The following is a 21,139-nucleotide window of genomic DNA, read 5'->3' as shown; positions in this document are numbered from 1 at the left end:
TGAATCCTGATTCTGCCAGGATTCTGTGTGGCCTTGGGTAAGTCACTTGATTTCCTTGGGATTCTATTTGTAAAATGAAGTAGTTGGATTACATGACCGTTAAGGTATTTTCCAATTCTAAAACTTTGACTATGATTCTTGGGGTGGGGTCCAGAAAGTGGAGTATAGCTCATGACCTCTGACCAATCACAGGCTTAGTAAACCCAAGGCTTACTTTGATACCACAGGCACCCTCATCCTATCCCATCATCCATGTGCTGGATCAGACACTCTGGGTCAATCAGAAACCCCACTAGACTTGGCTGGTCCTCTCTGTGACTTTTCTGGCTGGTCACTGTCCCTAGGAGCCTTCCCATGGGGCCTGGCTAGGGGGGATGGGGGCAGAGCTACAGAGAGCATGTTTCTTTGCTCACTGGCCTTCTCCTCTGTGGAGGATACCAGAGTTGAGCACTGGCCATCCAGGCCCCTGACGCTGAGACCATATGGGAAGGTAGAGCCACACCCTCTGCTTGATCCTGCCGAGACTCCGGTATTATCATGACCTCACAAGCCAGCAATCTGAGGGCTTGGTCCACTCAGGATCCCACCCTGCTCCCTGCAGAGGAAGGAGTCTTGTTTCTGTTCCTGCCACCTTCCTGTGAGAAGTACTGTCGGCCAGGGGCCAGGCAGCCAGAGAGGGTTTAAAACAGGCCATCCCTGGGACACTCAAAGAGCATCAAAGTGGAAGGAAGAAGCCTATTCTTGGAAGGCCTTGCCTCTCTCTGTACCTACAGCTTAGCCTGGCAACAACCCATGTATATCCCCATTTGACTCAGAGACATGAAAGCAGGATAATTAAAGGGTTAAGCCACCTGTCTCCTTGCCCTACGCACCTTTATGATGATAAGTAGTTGTTGTTTTTTCTTTGGAACTTGGGATCTTTGGCCTTAGGGATCCCCCTTTCTAACTGTACCTCCTTACTTCCGCCCCGTCCCCAGTAGCCTGTCCACCATCACGGAAAGCTTTAGTTCCTAGGAACCTGGCAGGCTGGCTGGCCCCTTACCACCTCCCTACAGGCAGGTAACTCAGCCCAGCCAAGTGATGTGGGCTTCCTTACATGTTACTTTTCAGTATCTACTCCTATTCCATTCACCAAGCATCCCCCCCGCTGGATGCAGGTTGGTTGGGATACTCTCCCTGATGTCATCTGTACCTAGGGAGCATGGCCAGTGAGTGGCCCTTGGCTTAATCCTTTGCTAGTCACTGCTCTCCCTAACGCTGTCAAATGCATGAAGTCTTCCTTGGTCTCCCCAGTTGCTAATGCCTTCCCACTCCCGAATAACATCAGTTTTATTTTGGAAACCTTTTCCTATATCTAAGTAGGTACATGATGTCTCCCCCTCTAGAATTTAAGTTCTTTAAGGCAAGGACAGTTCACATTGGTCTATGTATCCCCAGCACCTAACCCAGTTCCTGGCATAGAATAGGTGCTTAATAAAAGCTTGCTGATGATTGATTGCTGGGAAAGAGATGAATGGGACAGGTTTCTCCTTTCCCCATCCCTCTTGAGGTCATCACTGGGGGATTTAGACCCTGTTTGCAGGTAGAAGTTTGTGAGCATTCAGAAATACTGCTTGAGAAAAAGGGTTTTACTCATTCATTTGCCTTAATAAAGTGTAGTACAGTGGAAAGCACACTAGTGGAGTCAACAGACCTTAGTTCAAATCCCACCTCAGTCACTCACTACCTGTGTCCTCCAACAAGATACTTAACTTTGCTGAGCCTCTGTTTCCTCTTTTGAGAGATAAGGAAGTTGGATTAGATGACCTTGCTAGCTCTTAACCTATGATCCTACATCCTGTGGACCCTGATGTGAAATGCACTGTGGTCCAGCTGGCCGAATGCCTAGAAGAGATCGCTTAGCTAGGGACAGGCCCCTTACCCTTCACATTCCATCCCATTCAGATCTCACCACAGTTGGAGTGTGAGGCCTTGGCTCCATGGCTCACACAGTGCTGCTGGGGCCTGATATAGCAACCAACAGCTAAAAATGTTTGTCCTTTCACCCATAAGTACAGGATGGGGAGGGGAGGTCATCAAGGAGAGGAAAAATAAAATAAAATTAAAAAATTAAAAAAGGAGAGGAAAAGCTGGGTCGGGAGGGTCTAGCCACGCACCAGCCTCCTCTCACTGCAGTTTCCCTGCTTTGCCCCAAGTTGATGGGGAAGCGGTGACCACTGAGGACCTCAGATAAGACTTTGGGAAGCTGCAGGGTTCTAGGCAGTTTTCTTTCCCTATTGTATTCCCCAAAAAAAAGAACTCTCACACCTACTGAAGGCAATAGGTCCCAGCCCATTTTACCAGGAACCAGCAGGCAGGTATAGACACCACTGCGGCTTTGTTTCCTGGAATCAGGAGATGATGGGGGTGCCAGGCAAGCACCACTGGGGCCAAGCATCCCATGGCCTTGGTATGTTTCTACTGGCAGCGGAGGACTGAAATGCTTCTCTGAGTAGCTAGCCTGGTCACCTCCGCCCAGGGGTATGCTGGCGTCAGCTCCTATTGGCTAGGGGAGATTGTTAGCCTTTCTGGGTGAGCATCTCCACCTCAGAGCTCTGCAAGTGCCACAAATCAAGGCTTGATTTATTGTTTTGTTGACTGACTTAAGAACGTGATAGAGAAAATGTTAATAATCCAAATTAAACTTATAAATATGTCTTCTGTACATCTTTTTCCTCCAGAAAGCCTGCTGTTAAGTATTTATAAGCACACCACTGCCTCAGTCTCAGACAGCTCACCATCCCCACCTCATTCAAATCCAATTCACATGCAAATAAAGACATTACCCTTGTGATACCATTGGTCCTCTAAGGCTAAACAGCAATAGCCCCTTCACTTCCTCTGGGATATATTTGTGGGCTAAGGGACTGGACTCCTGGCATTCTTCTTGAGGAAGGGACCAGGGGAAGGGAAAAGGGTCAACAGGGGTCTGAGGTCCAGTGACCTGCATCATGGAAGCCTCATCTAGTTTTAGGAGACGGTGTGACCACATGCATACAAAATAACAGGAGGAAGTTAAAGTTATGAGGAGAGAGAATAATCATTCAAGCATCTGAGGTCTCGAGTCCAAAGGTACCATAAGAATCCCAGACATGCTATGATAATCATGATCATTGGAAAATTTAGATTTAAAGCTGTAAAGGGCCTGAGAGACCATCTGGTCTGAATCCCTCATTTTACAGAAAAAGAAATGGAAGGCTAAGGAAGTGAAGCAACTTATGCAAAGGTACCCCAAAAGTTTCAGAAGCTAGATTTGGACCCAAGTCCTCTTACCCAAGAGCCACTGCTGCCTTCCATTAATAAGTTTCTATATTATTATAACATGTGTTTGACTAGAGAACACACCTCCTCCTCCTCTCCAACCTGCTCCTCTGCCTTCCCCAGCAGTATCCCCTGACCCTTTTGAACTCTGACTAGAAGCTTCCTTTACACGCTGTGCCTAGAGAGTGGTAGGAAGGACTGTTTCCGCTCCCACAATTAGAAGGAGTTATTTCGGTCCCTCTTTCCACAAGCTCTTTACAAACATCTGAGAGGCAGAAAAAGCTGGACATTAGGTCCCTGAACATTCAGTGCTGGGCTGTCTTGGCAGTTGGAGGGACTTAATGGTGCCAATTCCCAAGAAGGAACTCAACACGATTTGGAGGTAGATGAGATATTAGACTCAGAAGCAGTCCAGTTTAGTGAGTAAACTAGCAGAATGTAAACAGACTGATACTCGTTTTGGCTCTACCTATGACTTGCTGTATAATCTTGTATGGCTTATGCAAAGTCTCAGTTTCCTCATGTATAAATGTTATACATTAAAATAGAGGGGGGAAATGAATTGCAAAATTCAAGATATGGAGGAGACCTCAAAGTAGTCCAACAGGAATCCCAACAGGAATCCCGACAGGAATCCATATTAGAACATATTTGACAAATGGTCATCCAATCTTTTCCCAAAACCCTCTAAGGAGGGACCCACTATACCTCCTAAGACCACCTATTCTACTTGTGACAGCTAGGTTGCACAATAGATAGAGCACTGGGCCTGGAGTCAGGAAGACCGCAGTTCAAGTGACCCTGGACAAATCATTCAACCTCAGTTTCCTCAGTTGTAAAATGGGGATAATAATAGCACCCACCTCACAGGGTTGTGAGGATAAAATGAGACAATACTTGTAAAGTGCCTGGCACATAGTAGGTGCTATATAAATGTTATCTATTACCATTATTATTGTGGACAGCTCCAATTTCTCAGAAGTTTTTTCCCGACATTAAGCCTGATTTTGTTTCTCTGAAACTTCCACTTATTGCTTCTGGTTTTGATCTCTGGGGCCAAACAGATGAAATCTAGTCCTTCACACACATGACAGCAGTTCAGATACTTGAACAGAGCTATCCTGGCTCCCACAGCTTCCACATCTCTGCTCCAGGATAAACATCCCTCCTTCCTTCAAGTTGTCCTTATAGGCAATGTAAGCTCCAACCTTCTCCCCTAAGTTTCAGTCTTGAGGTTGGTCACCTCTGAGTTGTTAGAAAAAAAAAAAAAGATACTCTGCACATCGAAGTAGCATAGAGAGATGGAGAGAGTACTGGAGTTAGAGCCAAGAAGAGCTGGGCTCAGATCCAGCCTGGTATTCACTGGCTGTATGACTATGGGCAAGATGCATCTCAGTGTCTTCATCTGTAAAATGGAGAGAACAGCTTTACAGTATTACTGCAAGAATCAAATGAGATCGCATTCAGAAAGTATTTTGTAAACCCTAAAGTGCTCAAGAAACGTCACCTATTACTAGTGTTGTTATTCATTTTGCTGGAGGCCATAATTTCCTCTGAATAGCAAGGACTGAGGCCTCATATTAATCTTCTATGGCAGAGGTGTCAAACACATAGCCCACGTGCAGACTACAACACTCCCAAGGATGGTATGAATCAGATTAAAGCGTAATTGGGAAATATATAAAGAAATCAATACAACGTAGATAACGTTAATATTTTTCTAAGTCAATATGCACCCCACCGGGATCTTTACACATGGTTTAATGGCCCCTGTTTCTATTCAGATTTGACATCAGAGGTCCACAGATTCTTTTCTCATATTAACCCCCAACTTTTAATGTTGAGAAAACTGTAGTCCAGAGAATAATGCTAAGAAATCAAAATAAGATGAAGACCTGTTTTCTACCTTTCACCTGCTAAGTGCTATAACTAGAACTATTGACCTGAGGCAAAGACAATACACCCTACCTAGGACAATAAGTACTATTTAGCATTGGGTGGTGGGGAGTGGGGAAGGGCATGGGCAGAGATGCTGCGGGACTAGTTCAAAGCCATAGAGCAGGTAAGAAACTCATCCCATTGGGTCATCTATTAGCTTAATATCATAACTTGGGTCTATACTACGCCCTATTATATTTGATCTCTAGGCTTAGTATGATCATGAATCAGGAAAGAGAAAAAGAGAGGAATAAAATGGTATGATGAATTCAATGCATTGGGCCCTCACACACACTGGGAGTGTTGGAGAATTGGGTAAGAATCCATGAGATAGGATAGGGAAGGGTACAAGATTTTTCCACTGGAGTATAGGATTGGTTTCTTTCTTTTCTTCCATTGCCCTTGACATTTTGATGTTATAATTGCCAAGCAGGGGACCGAGGCATTTGGTAGCTGCTATTGAAGTCAGACTTGCCAATATCCATGTGGGTGTGTGGGGTCAAGCAACAGGTGCCAATGGATTGAGACTGTTGCATTACCATGAGGTAGACCAGAACAGCCAGGATGATGGCTGTGGTGGCTACTGCTGTTGTAGCCTGAAGCTATAGAGACCAGCTGGCAGAAGCAATCTTAATACCGGATTGGAGATACGATTGGGGTTCAGAGAGGTAGCATCTTGAGTCCTGTGACTGGCAGCTTTTGAAAATCCTTTTAATTAACAAGGGGGAAAAGACTAATTTCTTCCACCAGTTTTGCCCTAATTTTTCTTGTTGTAACCAGTTACACGGAACTGGGGTGCTAGACACACACACACACACACACACACACACCCTTCTTTATGAGCTGGGGGTGTGGTATGGTTGGTTTGGGAATTTCCTCCCTCCACCCTCGAAGATCTGAAAGGATTAGCAGGAAGAGGTCTAGGAGATGACTGAAGAACTATGGCTCCATGTAACATCACTTAAATTTTTTCTTACTGTTTTAACTATGTTCAAGAAATGTTGTAATCATAATATGTTGAGATTCTGAGTCCTGCAAATGTGGCAGGATGTAACCAAAGAGATGAGTACCTAGACACAGGGTGGCAGCTCTATAGTTGTAGATTTAGTGTTTTTGCTATTTTGATTAATATTCTATTTTTTCATCTAGAGAACTCCAAACTTGAGTAGCAAGAGTTTGAACTGCTTAGCATCACCCCTAAAAAGAGCGCTTGGTGGTAGGTGACCAGTCTAGGCATTTGCAGGCTGAATGCTCCCTGCTGATCAGTAAGGATGCTGCAGTCTTTAGGAAGTCCATCCTCCACTTGCTCTAGAGAGAAGCTGAGGTGGCCACTGAACTGGTTGCTCAAGGAGGGAACCGCCTTTTGGGCAACCAGATGTTGTATTCCTTTGCTGGATAATTAATAGAGTGACACACTGCCATCCTGTAAACTTAACATAGGCAGCTCATGACCAAATTTGGACTGTTTCCACAGCAGAATGCCACAAGTTTCACAGATGGCACATGCAAAAGAGTGTAAAGAGAGTCACACTCTTTTAACTAACTAGGTCCCAAGTTCTGCAGCTTTTATACTTCAGGACCTTAAGTACTGGTAGCACTCTCTAAATTTGGCATCTTAGGCAAAGCCCAAGTTATCCCACCCTGGTTACGACTCTGTATCTAAACATGGTGGTAAGGTAACTGAAGGAAGGAGTCCTTTCCTATCTACCTACCACCTTATAACCAGACTGAGAATCTGAGCTTAGAGGACAGTGCCTGTCCCTTCTCTTCTTGCCACTACACTCAGCACTGCAGTCCCCACTGCAGGCTAGGGTTGTGTAGACAGTAAATCTGCAAATACCTTTGATTCACTTCCAGGATCAGTCCTAGTCAGAAATATAACAAAGACAAAGCAGTCTGCATGCATCACCTCCATGCAGAGTCATAGACTTGAAGAGAACTATTAGAGACTGAGAAGAGCCTCTTGCAGAAAGTGGTAGTTGAGTCGAGCCTTGAAGGAAGTTAACAAACAGAGGAGAGGAGGGAAAGCATTTCAGGCATAGGAGACAGCCAGGAAAAAGGTATAGTGCTGGGAAGACCGAGTGCCCCAGGGAGGAACAGAACCAAGGCCAATATTGCTAGAGCATAGAGGAGAATCAAGAGTGAAAAGATTGGAAAGGCAGGAAGGAGCCAGTTGTGAAAGGTGTTAAAAGCCAGAGAGAGAATTTTTTATTTGATTCTGGAGTCTCTGATTCCTTTCATTGCACCATGATGTCTCCCACAGCCTCATTTTATAGTTGAGGACTCTGAAACTAGAATGAAGTAGCTTGTTCATAATCACATGGCTAGTAAGCATCCCGAGTGGGTGGCCGCCTATTCTGTCTAGGTATAGGTTTACTCCTGGCCTGGCCTCCTTGTCCCTGGAAATCCTTACTTCTCGGAGGTGGATAGAGGTTGTTCATCTCCAGTTAATAGACTTGTTTTTTAAATAACTATCTCAATGTAATTGATTTCCTTTGTCATTTCATGTATTTTATGCATTTAAAAACATGATTCTGAGAAGGGGTGCCCAGGCTTCACCACACTGCCTAAGGTGTTCATGACCCAAAAAAAGATTAAGGACTTCTGAGTGAGTGAGAGAGAGAGAGAGAGAGAGAGAAGCCAGATCAGGAACTGATGGTGGCTTCAGCATCTCTCTGAGCCCTCCCTTGAGTATTTACTCAGAGACTGGTCTAATGCAGAATTTCCTGATATTTCAAGGACAGGCTATTTAGAAATCTGGCCAATTCTGTCTGTGCCTGCTACTTCCAAGACAGATCCAGGCAGTTTTAAATGGACTTCTACAGACACTTGGCTTTTTCCTGGATGGACACAGGCTTAGTATCCCTCACTTTGGGATGCTTCTTTTTGTATGCCCTTGTATAGGGTAAGGCATACAATAGGGACTACGTAGTTGTTGAATGATCTAGTAACATCAGTGAGTCATCATTATACTTATAACAATATTAAGCGGACCCCTCTATGCCTGGTCAGAAAATTAGTTTTTTGCGCCCCCCTGTGGTAGAGATAACCCCACAATACCATCATTACATTCTGACAGTGTTGCTTATATTGTAGCAGTCTTTCCTTCTTCCTCCCATTTCTCTGCTGAGGCATGCTCAAGCTTTGGCATCAGATCACCTGGTTTCCTAAATTCCCACACAGGGGAGTGGCCAGATATTTGGTACTCACAGGGAAATCTGAACAAACCCCAGTATAATCAGAAGCCCTTATCCAAAGAACAAAGAAAATAAAGGCTTCCCAAGCATTATCTAGTACCCATCATGAACATTCCCTTGCTTGGAGGGATCCCATTCTGCCCAGGGATCCCCAAGGACTCTTATATGCTCTCTTGATGATCTCATCAGCTCCCATGGGTTCACCTATCAACCCTATGTAGAAGCTTTCTGGATCCTTCATTTCTCTCCTGAACTCCAACCTTACATGGTTGTTGTTCAGCCATTTCAACTGTGTTTGACTCTTTGTGACCCTGAGGCTTCTTGGCAAAGATGCTGGAGTAGTTTGGCATTTCCTTCTCCAGCTCCTTTTACAGATGAGGAAAAAATGAGGCAAACAGAGTTAGCTGACTTGTCCAAGGTCACACAGCTAGTAAGTGTCTGAGGCCAGATTTGAACTCAGGCCTTCCTGACTCCCATATTATGCTCATGACATTTTTTAAAAAATTCAAGTGTAAGACTCTACATTCATTGATATTCAAATTCTTCTTAGATTCAGTCCAATTCTCTAGTCTGACAAGGTCCTTTTGGATCTCAACTCTGTTATCCCATTCAGCTTTGGACCATCCACAACTTTGATGGCCAAGGTATCTATAACTGTATCCAAATCATTGCTAAACATGTTAACTAGCTCAAGGTCAAGTATAGATCCCTGGAGCACTCCAATGGATGCCTTCTGCCAAGGTGATATTGAATCATTAATGAGTACTTTTGGGGTCTGGGCACTACCATCCAATTACCCAGGTTCACAGCTCTGAAATAATTTTCCTCTTCCTCATCCTTCATATCCAAATCACTTGATCGCTCTCACTGAATCTTCATTATCTGTCCCCTTCTCTCCATTCCTCCAGCCACCATACTAGTTCAAGCTTTCTTCACCTTTCACCTAGTCTATTACAACCTCCTAATTGCTTCTCCTGCCTCCAGTCTCTGCTTTCTCTAACTCATCTTCCACCCAGCTGATAAAATGATATTTCTAAAAAGCACAGTCATGATCATGTCACCCCTCTGCTTAAGAAAATCCAATGATTCCTAATTTCTTCTAAGATAAAATGCAAACCTTCTCTTTGGCTTTTAAAACTTTTCACAGCCTGACTTCTCAATCTTATTGTACATTGCTGTCTTCCAACATATCCACATTCAGCCAAACTGGCCCATTTCCCCACGCATCACACTTTGTCTCCCATCCCCAGGCCTTTGCCCAGGTTAGTCTCCAGGCCTAGAATGTGCTCCTTTCTAACCTATATGAACCAAGGCAAAGTGAAGTGAGCAGAATCAGGAGAATGATTTATACAATAACAGCAATATTGTAAAGACAAACAACTTAATATTCTTAGGAACTCTGATCAACACAATGGCCAATCATTCCAATGCTACTCACTTCCACATAGGGAGGTGATGGACTCAGAGTTTAGATCAAGACTTTTTTTGGGGGGGATTAGGGGGGTGTGTGGAGGGAAATGATCCAATGAGGGAATTTGTTTTGCTTGATTATATGTGTTTGTAGCACGAAATTTTATCTTTCTTGCTTTCTTAATTGCAGAGGGGTGGAATGGAATGGGAGGGAGATTATGGCATATCTTTGTTTGGAAAAAAAACTATTAAATTTAAAATAATAAAATAAAAGGGAAATAGGGAAAACATTCCCTCCCCACCAAGAGACCAGCCAACATATCCACCCAATCAGATGTCAGGTAGACACTGGCATTGGCTAGATGGCTCACTCTAATTTCAGATTATAGAATCATAGAGCTATAGAATTATCAGATTATAGAATCATCAATAGAGCTGGAGGGGACCTCAGACATCATCTAGTTGAGAGGTTCCCAAACTCATTTGGCCTACCACCCCCTTTTCAAAAGGCAATTACTCAGGGCTTTGCTAGGTGGTGCAGTAGGTGGAGCGCCGGCCCTGGAGTCAGAAGGACCTGAGTTCAAATCTGGCCTCAGAGGCATGACCCATACTAGCTATGTAACCCTGGTCAAGTCACTTAACCCTGATTGCCTCACTCAAAAAAAAAAATTACTCAGCACTCCCCTGGAAATCTACTTTCTTTAACTCTTTCACTCTTTTAAAAAAATTGTCATCATTTCAAAAAAATACAATTTTTTTTAAATGACACATCTTAAATTTGATAATTCATTATGAATTTGTGGATTTTTCCTGCATTGAAATTTTAATGACACAATATTGTGCCATGTAACTTACAGTATCATATTATAAACAAGTCATTACACGCACATATTCCTACCAATGAATGCATGCTGGACTTCCTGACAATGCACGACAGGCTTGTCTGCCAACACTTGCTTGTGAAGACCTGTTGGTGGACTTGACCACTGATCGGTTATAACTTGTATTTTATGTGTTTATTTAGAAAATAATGTAATCATTATGACTAACTCTAAACAGTTTTTCAAAATTTTTCTTCTGTTGTTTCCTTATTCTTCCATCACCTCCTTATTTTTATTCAACACCCCCCAATTACACCCAAGGCTACTACCACCCCCCTGGATCATTCCAGTGCCCCCCCCGGGGGGACAGTATACCCCCTTTGGGAACCTACTTAGTAGTACAAAATTACATCGGTAATAACTATCACAGCCTAGACTTGCACTCAGTTCTTTCCATTGCACCATTGTGGAGGATAGAAGGATGAATAAGACATAGAGAAATTAAGTGAGTTTCCTAGGATTACACAGGTAGTAAGTGGAAGAGTTCAGAATTGATCCTAGGTCCTTTGACTCCAAATTCATTCTACTTTTCCTTACGTGGTACGTGCACTTGCTAATTTCATATTTATTGTTCGAAGAAGGCATTTAGGGGGCACCTAGATGGTGCAGTGGATACAGCATTGGCCCTGAAGTCCAGCCTCAGACCAAACACTTAACACTTACTAGCTGTGTGATCCTGGGCAAGTCACTTAACCCCAACTGCCAAAAAAAAAAAAAAAGGCATTTAGGAAGAATGACTTGACAATAGACTCATAGGGACCTTGTCAATCAATCAACAAGATGTACTAAGCACCTACTATGTATTAGGCATGTCCTAAAGTTCAGAAGCATTGGCTAAGAATCAGCATGATTGTCTCCAGAGTCAGTTGAACTGGGCTCAAATCTAAGAGGAGCAAGTCATTTAACTTTGGACCATTGGATCTGAGATCCAGAGCTGGAAGGGCCCCACAACTAACCATCTGGTCCAATATCCCTCTTTTGACATTTGAAGAAACTGAGGCCCAGAGAGGCAACATAACTTTCCCAAGGGCACAAGTGGGAAATGTAGGATTAGGACCCCAGACTTCTGAATCCAGAACCAGCACTCTTTCCATGTTGCCTCCCTTCTGTGGGCCTCAGTTGCCTCATCATTAAAATTAGGGAATTGGATGAGACAATCCTTGCAGTCCCTTCTCACTGTAATTCCTATGATCCTATAAGCTTCCAACACCCTGGAAAGTATGGGAGTGAAGAACTGGAGGACATTAAAAGGTTGGTCACTATTCTGATATTACACAGAGACTTTGGTTTTTGTTTGGGTGCCTTCCCAGACAGGCAGCTGTGTGCTATTCCCTTCACCCACTGGCTTCCTTCTTCCCCCCTTTCTCTCCCCAAAGGAGGAAGGGATTCTGGCTTCTGCCTTGACAACTTTCCAATCTTCCCAATATTGAGGCTGAAGGAATGTATCAATAAGTGGACCTCTCCTTTTTTCTCTGATATCTGCCTCTGGCGTCATCCCACTCCCAAATAGAATAATAGGTTCTTAGAGCCAGAAGAGACCTTAGGGATAATCTAGTCTAACACCCTGATTTTAAAAAGAAAACAAATCTGGAAAAAGTGAAGTGACTTATGGAGGGTTACTCAGTCAGTAAAGGGACTGGCTCAGAATTCAAACCCAGGTCAGTTCCAAGTCTAATGCTCCATCCACTGAGCCACACTGCCAAGAAGTCTGGAAGGGGTCTTGATCTGCATCACTGGAGGGACCATTCGTATCGTAGATTCATGGAAGGGTTGAAGGCCTATAGTAAGGACCTGATCACAGTTTTCAGTACAACCAAAACTACTTAACATTCAGCAAGAGGGTCTATAAGTGAGTCTGTAGAAAGAGTGCTAGGCTCTTCTACCTGTTTATTACCTGTGTGACCTTAGATAAGTAATTACCCTCTTTGGACCTCAGTTTCCTTGTTTCATCTAAACTGGGGGAGAGCTGAGGAAATAGACTTCTTGAGGTCACTTCTAGCTCTAAATTTATGATCAAATGTGGTATGTTTGATAAATATGCATTATTGTTCTTGTTGTTCATTCATTTTCAGTCGTGTCCAACTCTCCGTGACTTCATTTGGGGTTTTCTTGGCAAAGATACAGGAGTGGTTTGCCATTTCCTTCTCCAGTTTATTTTTACAGATGAGGAAACTGAGGCAAACAGGGTGAAGTGATTTGCCCAGGGTCACACAGCTAGTAAGTATCTGAGGCCAGATTTAAACTCAGGAAGATAAGTGTTCCAGACTCCAGGCCCAGCACTCTATCCATTGAGCCACCTAGCTGCCCAACACATATGTATATCATTTGCCAAATGTTACACATATTGGCAACTAGAAGTATAAAGAATGACTGAAGCATTAGTTTTGTCCAGCTGAGAAGGTAAGTCTTGGAGACAGAGCCAGAACCAGGAATTCTTTCAGTGGGGGGGAGAATAGGGGATGGAAACTGAGCAAAGCAAAGGACAGTAGGGGTGCAGAGTTTTTAGCAGTGCACAGAGCCATTCTACAGCAGACACAGTTGTGCCAGGAGAAGGGTCAGCCTGCCTCTCCAAAGGACATAATTATAAGAGGAGGGTTGGGTGGGTGGGGATTACATTTTCAGTGGTTTCACCATTGTAATAGACAGGTTAGTTGAGTTGGGAAATGGTAATTATCTTGGGGGAAAATTCTCTACCAGGGCGGGGGAACGTCACAGAACAAATCCTTTAGGGGTTCTGTGAAGTTTGGATTCAGTCAAAGGGCCACACTTGAGAACCCAAAGGGCCACAGGTGGCCTTGAGACCACAGGTTCCCCACTCCTGCTCGACCCCATCCTCCACCATGTTGGTACTTTGAGGCAAAGCCCTATTTGTCCCATGTTAGTTATAGCTGCTTAGAGAGTCCTCGGTCTGGAATGTCTCTGCTCAATCACTTGAATCCAGTCTTGGTCCAGGTCTGTCTATGCTTGGCAATATAAGAAGCTTATGACTTATTCTAAGCTCCACCCTACGTCCGACTTCCAGTCCAGCTAAGCTTTCTCTAAGTTTCTTCCATCCTTTAGGCAGCAAGTTCTTTCATGGTTTCTGCTGGTTTAGGCCAAAATGCATGCCTGATGGGTCCTGGATTCTGGGGTGCCAACATTTATAGGAATCTCTAACTGAAAATAGCTGAGACAATTCCCAGCTCCCCTAACGGTGCATAAGTGTATCTGTTTTCCTGCGGTCCCTCCAATATTTGCTATTTTCTTTCTTCTGTCTGCTTTGTCAATCTGATGGGTGTGGGTGGAACTTGGGAACAAACATAAAGTCTTCTGCCCTCCACTGGAGTACCAAGTTTCCTTTCATCTGCTAGGCCACGGGGAAGCCCTCCAGTCTGATCAGTCCATTGCTGGGGGTGCTCTCCATTTGTATATCTAAACAGCCAGGATGACGTCCTGACCCCAAAAGAGGCAGGCGAGTATAGTGAAAAAAAACCTTCGATTCAGAGGACTTGAGCTCAAATCCTGCCCCAATTACTTAAAACCTGTGACTTTGGACAAGCCACAACCTCTTGGGGTTGCTGTTTCCTTGGTAGGATAGTAGATTGAACTAGATGCCCTGAGGCCCCTTTCAGCACTAAAGCTCTGACCCCAAGGGTGGTCCCATTGTGTCCCAGCAGCAGGCTGGGAATCAGAAGACTGAGCCAGGTTTGAATCACAGCCAAACGGGACAGAGAAAGTGGTGGGAGAAGGGAAAGGATGCAGCTGGAGGTAGGGAGACAGAGAAGATGAAAACGTGAGAGGTGAAAGGGGTTGAGGAGGGGAAGTGTAAGAGGCTGGAGACCAGAAGGGTAAAAAACTAGTTGTAGGGGAACACATTCTTCCAAAGCTATTGGTACATTCCCCCTGCTGTCCCACCCCTCAACTCAGGATGACTCAGGCTTCCCTCCCCCAATAACTCAGGGACCCAGTGACTCTATTTCCCTATGGATGAAGAATTGGAAGTCTCTTTCCATCAGAGCAATATTTGGATTTCCTCCCACAGTGTTTATATTTTCCCAGGAGCTGATGAGCAGCCCCAGACACGGCATCACTGGTGTTAGTGACGTTCCCTATCCTCCACCCAGTGAAGGCTCTGTCTAATCTCACTCTCCCAAGTGGCTGTGGAGTGCAGAACCCAGCCCACTGAAAGGTGAGCGCAACCTTAGGAAGGGAGAGTGCAGCACTAAGAGAAAGGGAGGAGGGGGGAGGGGAGAGAGGAAAGCAGATAAGAGGGAGGAGGGGGAGGAGAATGGTGAGGGGGTGGTTTAGGGATCAAGTGGGTCAGTCTTTGAGTGGCAACCACTCTGCCCCAAAGGGCAGAGCTCTGGTCCCTTCCCCCAAGAAAGTAGCCCCCTCCCCACTTCCATAACCTCACCCCAAATGAATCGAGTTTGCTTGAGCCCCAGAGACATTTCAATCAGCTGGGGCTGTTTGCTGCCAGACCCAAGAACATAGTGAGAGAAAACAGCTGTGAGAAAATAGAAAAGGAAAACACACATATTCATACGCACACACACAGAGGCCCTGGGACACTCCCAGGGCATCAGAAATAGCCCTGAATAGTACATATTTCTCCCTGTTCTCAGCAACTCTGCATCGAGACGCCCTAGTTCACTTCACAGAGGGGCCACAAGAGTTTACTCTCCATTGGAGGCTTGAAAGTCAGGGTCCAAGGACCCAGGTGTGGTAGGGGGCCTGTACCCTCCTCTCTGGGGTTGCCTACCTTCATCCAGCTCTATTCTAGTTCCTCCTGGAGAGGCTCCTGGGACAAGCCCCTAGGCCATGAGGGATAAAGCAAATGGAATACGCCTACTCCCCCCAAGTTTATCTGAATTAATCTTTGGGGTCTCCTGCCTTATTAAGCATGGAATCTTTGATGAGGACCTCGAGAGATGGGGATGGCCAAGGCCAAGGTGAGGTTGAGGCGCTTCATTGCTACATTTTGAACTTCATCTGACACTTCACGGGGACCCTTTTATTTATTCCATCATAAGGACCTATGCTTGTGTGCCCTGACTACCCCAGCCCTCAGGCCGTCTGCCCTATCTGATTCCCCATTCTAGCATCTGCTTCCTCCCCCTGCCATTATGCAGAGCAGACCACACGTGTATGTTTTCTAGTGTTTGGAGACAAGGAAGGAGTATTTACAAATGCAGAAACAAGACAGCCCTTCCCTACCCCTCTGTATTGTCCCCATAGAGCAATTCTACCTGTTTAGCAATCATCTTAACAAGCCATTTTTTCTACTCTCTTGTATTTCCCAGGGTCCGTCTCCATACCCTTCACCATCTTCCCCACATGGTTATCCCTCACCCCCACTATGCCCCCATATGCCAATGCTCTCTCAGATTTAGAATCTGAGCTGCAGATGCTTCCTACCTTCCATTGGGGGGCCAGGCTCGGGGGACTGGTCAGACACTGCCCCGCTCAGAGCCCTTCAACGCCGCTGGTCTGGCTGTACTGAGAGCCCAGATGTTGTGCTGCATGAGGACCAGTGAACGCAGCTGTCTGCCCTCCACTTCCCCTCCTTCCAGGCTGGGTGGGGAGAGTTGCCTCTGGGAGCCCCTGCCCGAGAAACAACTGCCTGAAACGCTTCCAAGAGCCTCAGCCGCCAAGTGGCTCTCTCCAGCCCCTCCACGGCCTCCCAGCAGCCCGGCTGCCTCTCCCCTCGGCTGGAGGGAGCAGAGGGGGAGGAAGCCTCCGGATCCTGACCCTTCCCAAATGACCCCCACAGTGTCTCTAGGGCCACCTCCAGCTCTGGTCTGTTGTTCAGGGCCAAGCTGAGCTCTGCTAGTGAAGAGGGGAAAGCACCCCAACACTTACTGAACGTCACGCAATGCTGGAGGGGGTACGCCCCAAATCCAGCAAGGCCTTCACTCAACATCTGGAGTCTCGTGTGTCTGGACCCAGAGTAGTCCCAGGAGGCTAGGGGAAATTTGGCTCTGGTTTCCTGTTGCACAGGCTTTTTGGTTAGTTAGCTTCAGCCTCTCAACCCTATTTAAAAGCATAGAACTGGAAGGAGCCTTGAAGATCATCTAGTTCAACTCCCTCCTTTTATGGTTGGGGAAACTGAGGCCCAGAACAAAGAAAGCAATTTGCCTGATGCCCCTCAGCAAGTTAATGGGATGGGTTAGGACTAGATCCTAGATCTTCTTACTCTGAATCCCACATTAAAAGTCTATTAAGGGTAGAAGATTGTTGGCTTGAATGTGCCTGTTACGACCTCTACTGCTCTCTCCAGTGGATTCAACCTGTCAGTCAACAGGAGTGTAGTGAGCATCTACTATGGACTGGCCAAAGGGCATCAATATAAGAGACAGATAGAATTTGCCTTCAAGAAACTTCTAAGTTCAAGGAGCAGAGGGGAGGGACACATGCTCACAGACAAATAAATATAAGACATCCACAAAATAAATACCCAGTGATGAGGTTTGGGGGAACACTAACTACTTGGAGAATCAAGAAAAGGTCTCTTACAGAAGATGACACTTGAGCTGAGCCTTGAAGGAAGCTAGGGCTTCCAAGAGGTAGGAATGAGAAGGGAGTGCATTCCTGGCGTAGGTGACAGCCTGGACAAAGGCAATGGGGGGGAGGAGATGGAATATAGTGTACAGGGAATGCAAGTAGCTTACTTAGGCTAGTGCAGTGTGTGTGTGTGTGTGCATGTGTGCTTGTGAATTAGACCATGCTTCATTTCATCCCTTTTCCACAGTCTCATCAGCTCCCTAGATGGCTCAGTAAGTGGGTAGAGGCCGAGCCTGGAGTCAGGAAGACCTGAGTTCAAACCTGTTCTCAGACATTTACTAGCTCCATGACTCTTGGCATGTCACTTGACTTGTTGGCCTCACTTTACTGAACTGTAAAATGGGGATTAAAAATAGCACCAATCTACAAGGTTGTTGTGAGGAGTAAATGAAGTAATATTTGTAAAGCACTTAGTATAGTGCCTTGCATATAGTAGGGGTTTAATAAATAAATGCTCTTTTTCCTTACTTTCTCAGTTTTGGCACCACGAACAATATCAATTCTGCCATTGTTTCAAGATGTGGTATGACAATCTACTTCCCGATGGCCTGACTCCCTGTAACTTTCAGGATTAAGGTGCCCCTCCTATCCCCTTTGTGTATTGTCTCCTTTTTTAGAATATAGCCTCCTTAAAGTCAGGGCTGGCTTTCCTTTTCATATTTTTATTCCTATCAATTAGCATAATGCTTGGCACAGTAAAGAGAAAAGCTTAATTAATGCTTTTTGATTCATTTCATTCAACCAGTTAAGAAATAACCAGCATTTTGAGCGTGCTGAGGATGCATAGTGTTGTATTATTCGACACTTCAGGGGTAGTACCTGCCTGTCATTCATTCAACAAGTATTTGGTTGTTTTTTGGTTTTGGGGTTTGGTTTTCTTTTTTTTGAGGCAATTGAGTTTAAGTGACCTGCCCAGGGTCACACAGCTAGTGAGTGATTTGAACTCAGGTCCTCCTGACTCCAGAACAGGTGTTCTATCCATACCGTGCCACCTTGCCGACCCCTAACAAGTATTTGTAAGGCATCTACTACGTTTGTTCAAAGGGGTGGAAGCATAAGATCACACACTTAGACCTGGAAGGGACCTGAGGGGTCATTTTGACCAAATCCCTTCATTTTACAGATGAGGAACCTGAGGCCCAGAGAGGTCCAGTTGCATACCCAACATCACACAGGAAGTATCAGGGCCAGAATTTGAACCAAGGTCCTTTGTCTCTAAACCTACCGCACCACTGGGAGGGAATAGAAAGATGGATAAGGCAGGTCCTATCCTCAAGGAGCTCAGAATCTACTACAGGAGATGAGACAAATGGGCAAAATCTATCTTCCCACAAAGAGAATATGAAAAAGATACTCCCCCCCTGGACAATAGCCCCACTTTCCCAGGGCATAAGCAAATGCCATATCTATCCTCACAAAGATGCAGGAAAATGTTCAGTCAACCAAAGTCTACTTGATTTGCTGCTAGAAAACATGCAGGTCACACACACAAGGTCATGGATTTTGAGCTGGACAAGATCTTAGAGGCCATCAAATCCAGTCCCCCAGCTGAAGAAACTGAGATCCAGAAAGGCCACGTCTTATCAGTATGAAGTGACAGAGAGAAGATTTAAATCCAGGTATCTGACTACCAAAGCCACAGAATGCTCTGAACACTGGACCACCCTTCCTCTCTGCACCCCAGATACCCTTCCCTTACAGTCTCCCCTGCTTTGCTGCTCAACTACAACAAAAGGTTAAGAATCTTTTTTTTTTTTAAAGAGGCAACTGAGGTAAAGTGACTTGCCCAGGGTCACACAGCTAATAAGGCCAGATTTGAACTCAGGGTTGGTGCTCTATCTACTGTGGTAGGTTAAGAATCTCAAGGGGGAAAAATGAAGAAAAAGGCAAGGAAGGGGACTTAGTAATACCAGATCTCAAACTGAAGTACAAGGCACTAATCATCAAAACTATTTGGTATTAGTTAAAAAGAAGAGGTCAGTCAGGAGGAACAAATTAAGCATACTATATACAAACATACAAACAGTAGGTTTATGATGTTCAATAAACCAAACATTGAGGTAAGGCCTTAATATTCAACGAAAACTTCCAGAAAGACTGGAAAGCAGAAATTAGGTTTGGACCAACATCTCATAACATATACCAAGACATGTTCTAAATGGAGATACATGACTTAGATAAAAGTGGCATCATAAAAAAAAAAATCAAAGGAGCAAACCACGAAATAGCTTTTGCAGTTATAGACAGGGGAAAGGTAGATAAAAGTGACATCATAAAAAAAAAATAGAGGCACAAACAAGGAAATACCTTTTGCAGCTACGGATAATGGAAAAATGAATGACCAATAACAGAGAGAGAGGATGAGAGCAAATAAAATGGACAGTTTTGAGTACCCCAAATTTAAGAGTTTTTGCATAAACAAAAGCAATATGGTTGAAATTAGAAGGGAAGCTGTTAACTGGGGGTAGAGACTTTGTAGTAAGTTTCTCTGATAAAGGTTTCATATCTAACATATGTAAGAAACTGATTCAAATATATCAGAACAAAAGCCTTTCTCCAGCAGGTAAATAGTTAAAGGATATCAATATACAGTTCTCTAGGGAAGAAATCTAAACTAATAACAACTATATGAGAAATTGCTTCAAATCACTAATAATTAGAGAAATGCAAATTTAATCACCTCTAAGGTTCTACCTCACACCCATTGCTTTGGCAAAGATGACCAAAAAAAAAAAAAAAAAAGGAAAATGATAATTGTTGGAAGGGCTAAAGGAAAACAATCACATGCATTATTTGCGGATCTGTGAATTGGTCTAGGCATTCTGGAAAGCAATTTGGAATAATGCACCCAAAGTCACTAAACTCTGCATACCCTTTGACCCACTACTTGACCCATATCACAAAGAGATCAAGAAAGAACACACAAAAAAATTAAAAAAGAAAGAAGAACACATATATACAAAAATATTTATAAGAGGTTTTTTTGGTTAAAACAAACAAACAAACAAACAAAAAACAACCCAAAAAACAAACAAAAAACGCCCTGCAAACCAAGGAAGTATCTATCAGTTGGGGAATAGATGAACAAATTATGGTATATGAAAGGAACGAAATATTACTGTGCTGTAAGAAATCATAAAAGGGGTGATTTCAGAGAAACCAGGAAAGATTTGTGTCAACTGATACATAGTGAAATGAGCAGAACCAGGAGAAAAATTTATAACACCAACATTGTAAAGAAAAACAATTTTGATAAGTGTATGAACTCTTTGTCAATACAATTACCAACCATTAATTCAGCAGAAAAATCCTTCCTATACCTTTCATTTTAACTAATTATTTTTGCAAACTAAGTGCTAAGTTGGGTTGTTTCTATATATACTATACTATATAGAGCAAAAGTGTTATTAACATCCTCTAATTTAGGGTGCCCTGTGGCAAAATTCCAATCACCTCTTGATTAGGCCTCTGGGAAAATTCTAAAATCAGTTTCTCAGTGTTCTGGAACAAGAGAAGATATTCTCATGGAGCAAGAGGGAGTTAGACAATCTGGCCTATCTAGGACTCAAGATAGCCCATAACAGACCCAGGGAACTACAGCTAGATGGAATAGCTTAGAAGCCAAGTACCATCAATTATTGGGCTGGGTAGCTTTCTTTTTATTTAGACTTCTGATTAGTAATAGTAATAATAATAATATAATGTTTGTATAGTGCATATTATGTGCCAAGACTTTGCATAATTATCTCATTTGCTTCTCACAACTCTGAAAGGTAGGTGTTATTATTATCCTCATTTTACAGATGAGGAAATGGAGGTAAACAGGTTAAGTGACTTGCCCAGGGTCACATAGCTAGTAAGTATCTGAGG

At 44.0% G+C, this 21,139-nt stretch overlaps 1 protein-coding gene across 4 annotated transcripts in view; it reads right to left on the bottom strand.

Moving 5' to 3' along the window:
* The window catches only part of LOC114027723 (rho GTPase-activating protein 7-like), a 122,365-nt gene that overhangs the window by 90,130 nt on the left and 11,096 nt on the right, over nt 1-21,139 (bottom strand). The window contains exon 1 of one of the 4 annotated variants that reach the window (XM_027841813.1): nt 16,124-16,145. The exons of the other annotated variants lie outside the window; for them this stretch is intronic. Within the exon in view, the coding sequence (XP_027697614.1) occupies nt 16,124-16,130 (7 nt within the window). The 5' untranslated portion in view covers nt 16,131-16,145. Of the gene's footprint in view, nt 1-16,123; nt 16,146-21,139 lie in introns of those variants that run through there. 4 annotated transcript variants of the gene reach the window in all.

Source organism: Vombatus ursinus, unplaced genomic scaffold, assembly GCF_900497805.2.
Source record: "Vombatus ursinus unplaced genomic scaffold, bare-nosed wombat genome assembly UNPS02014863.1, whole genome shotgun sequence".
NCBI classification, from domain to species: domain Eukaryota; kingdom Metazoa; phylum Chordata; class Mammalia; order Diprotodontia; family Vombatidae; genus Vombatus; species Vombatus ursinus.
Note: the sequence above shows the minus strand (reverse complement) of the source record. Positions and strands in the feature narration are given on the sequence as shown.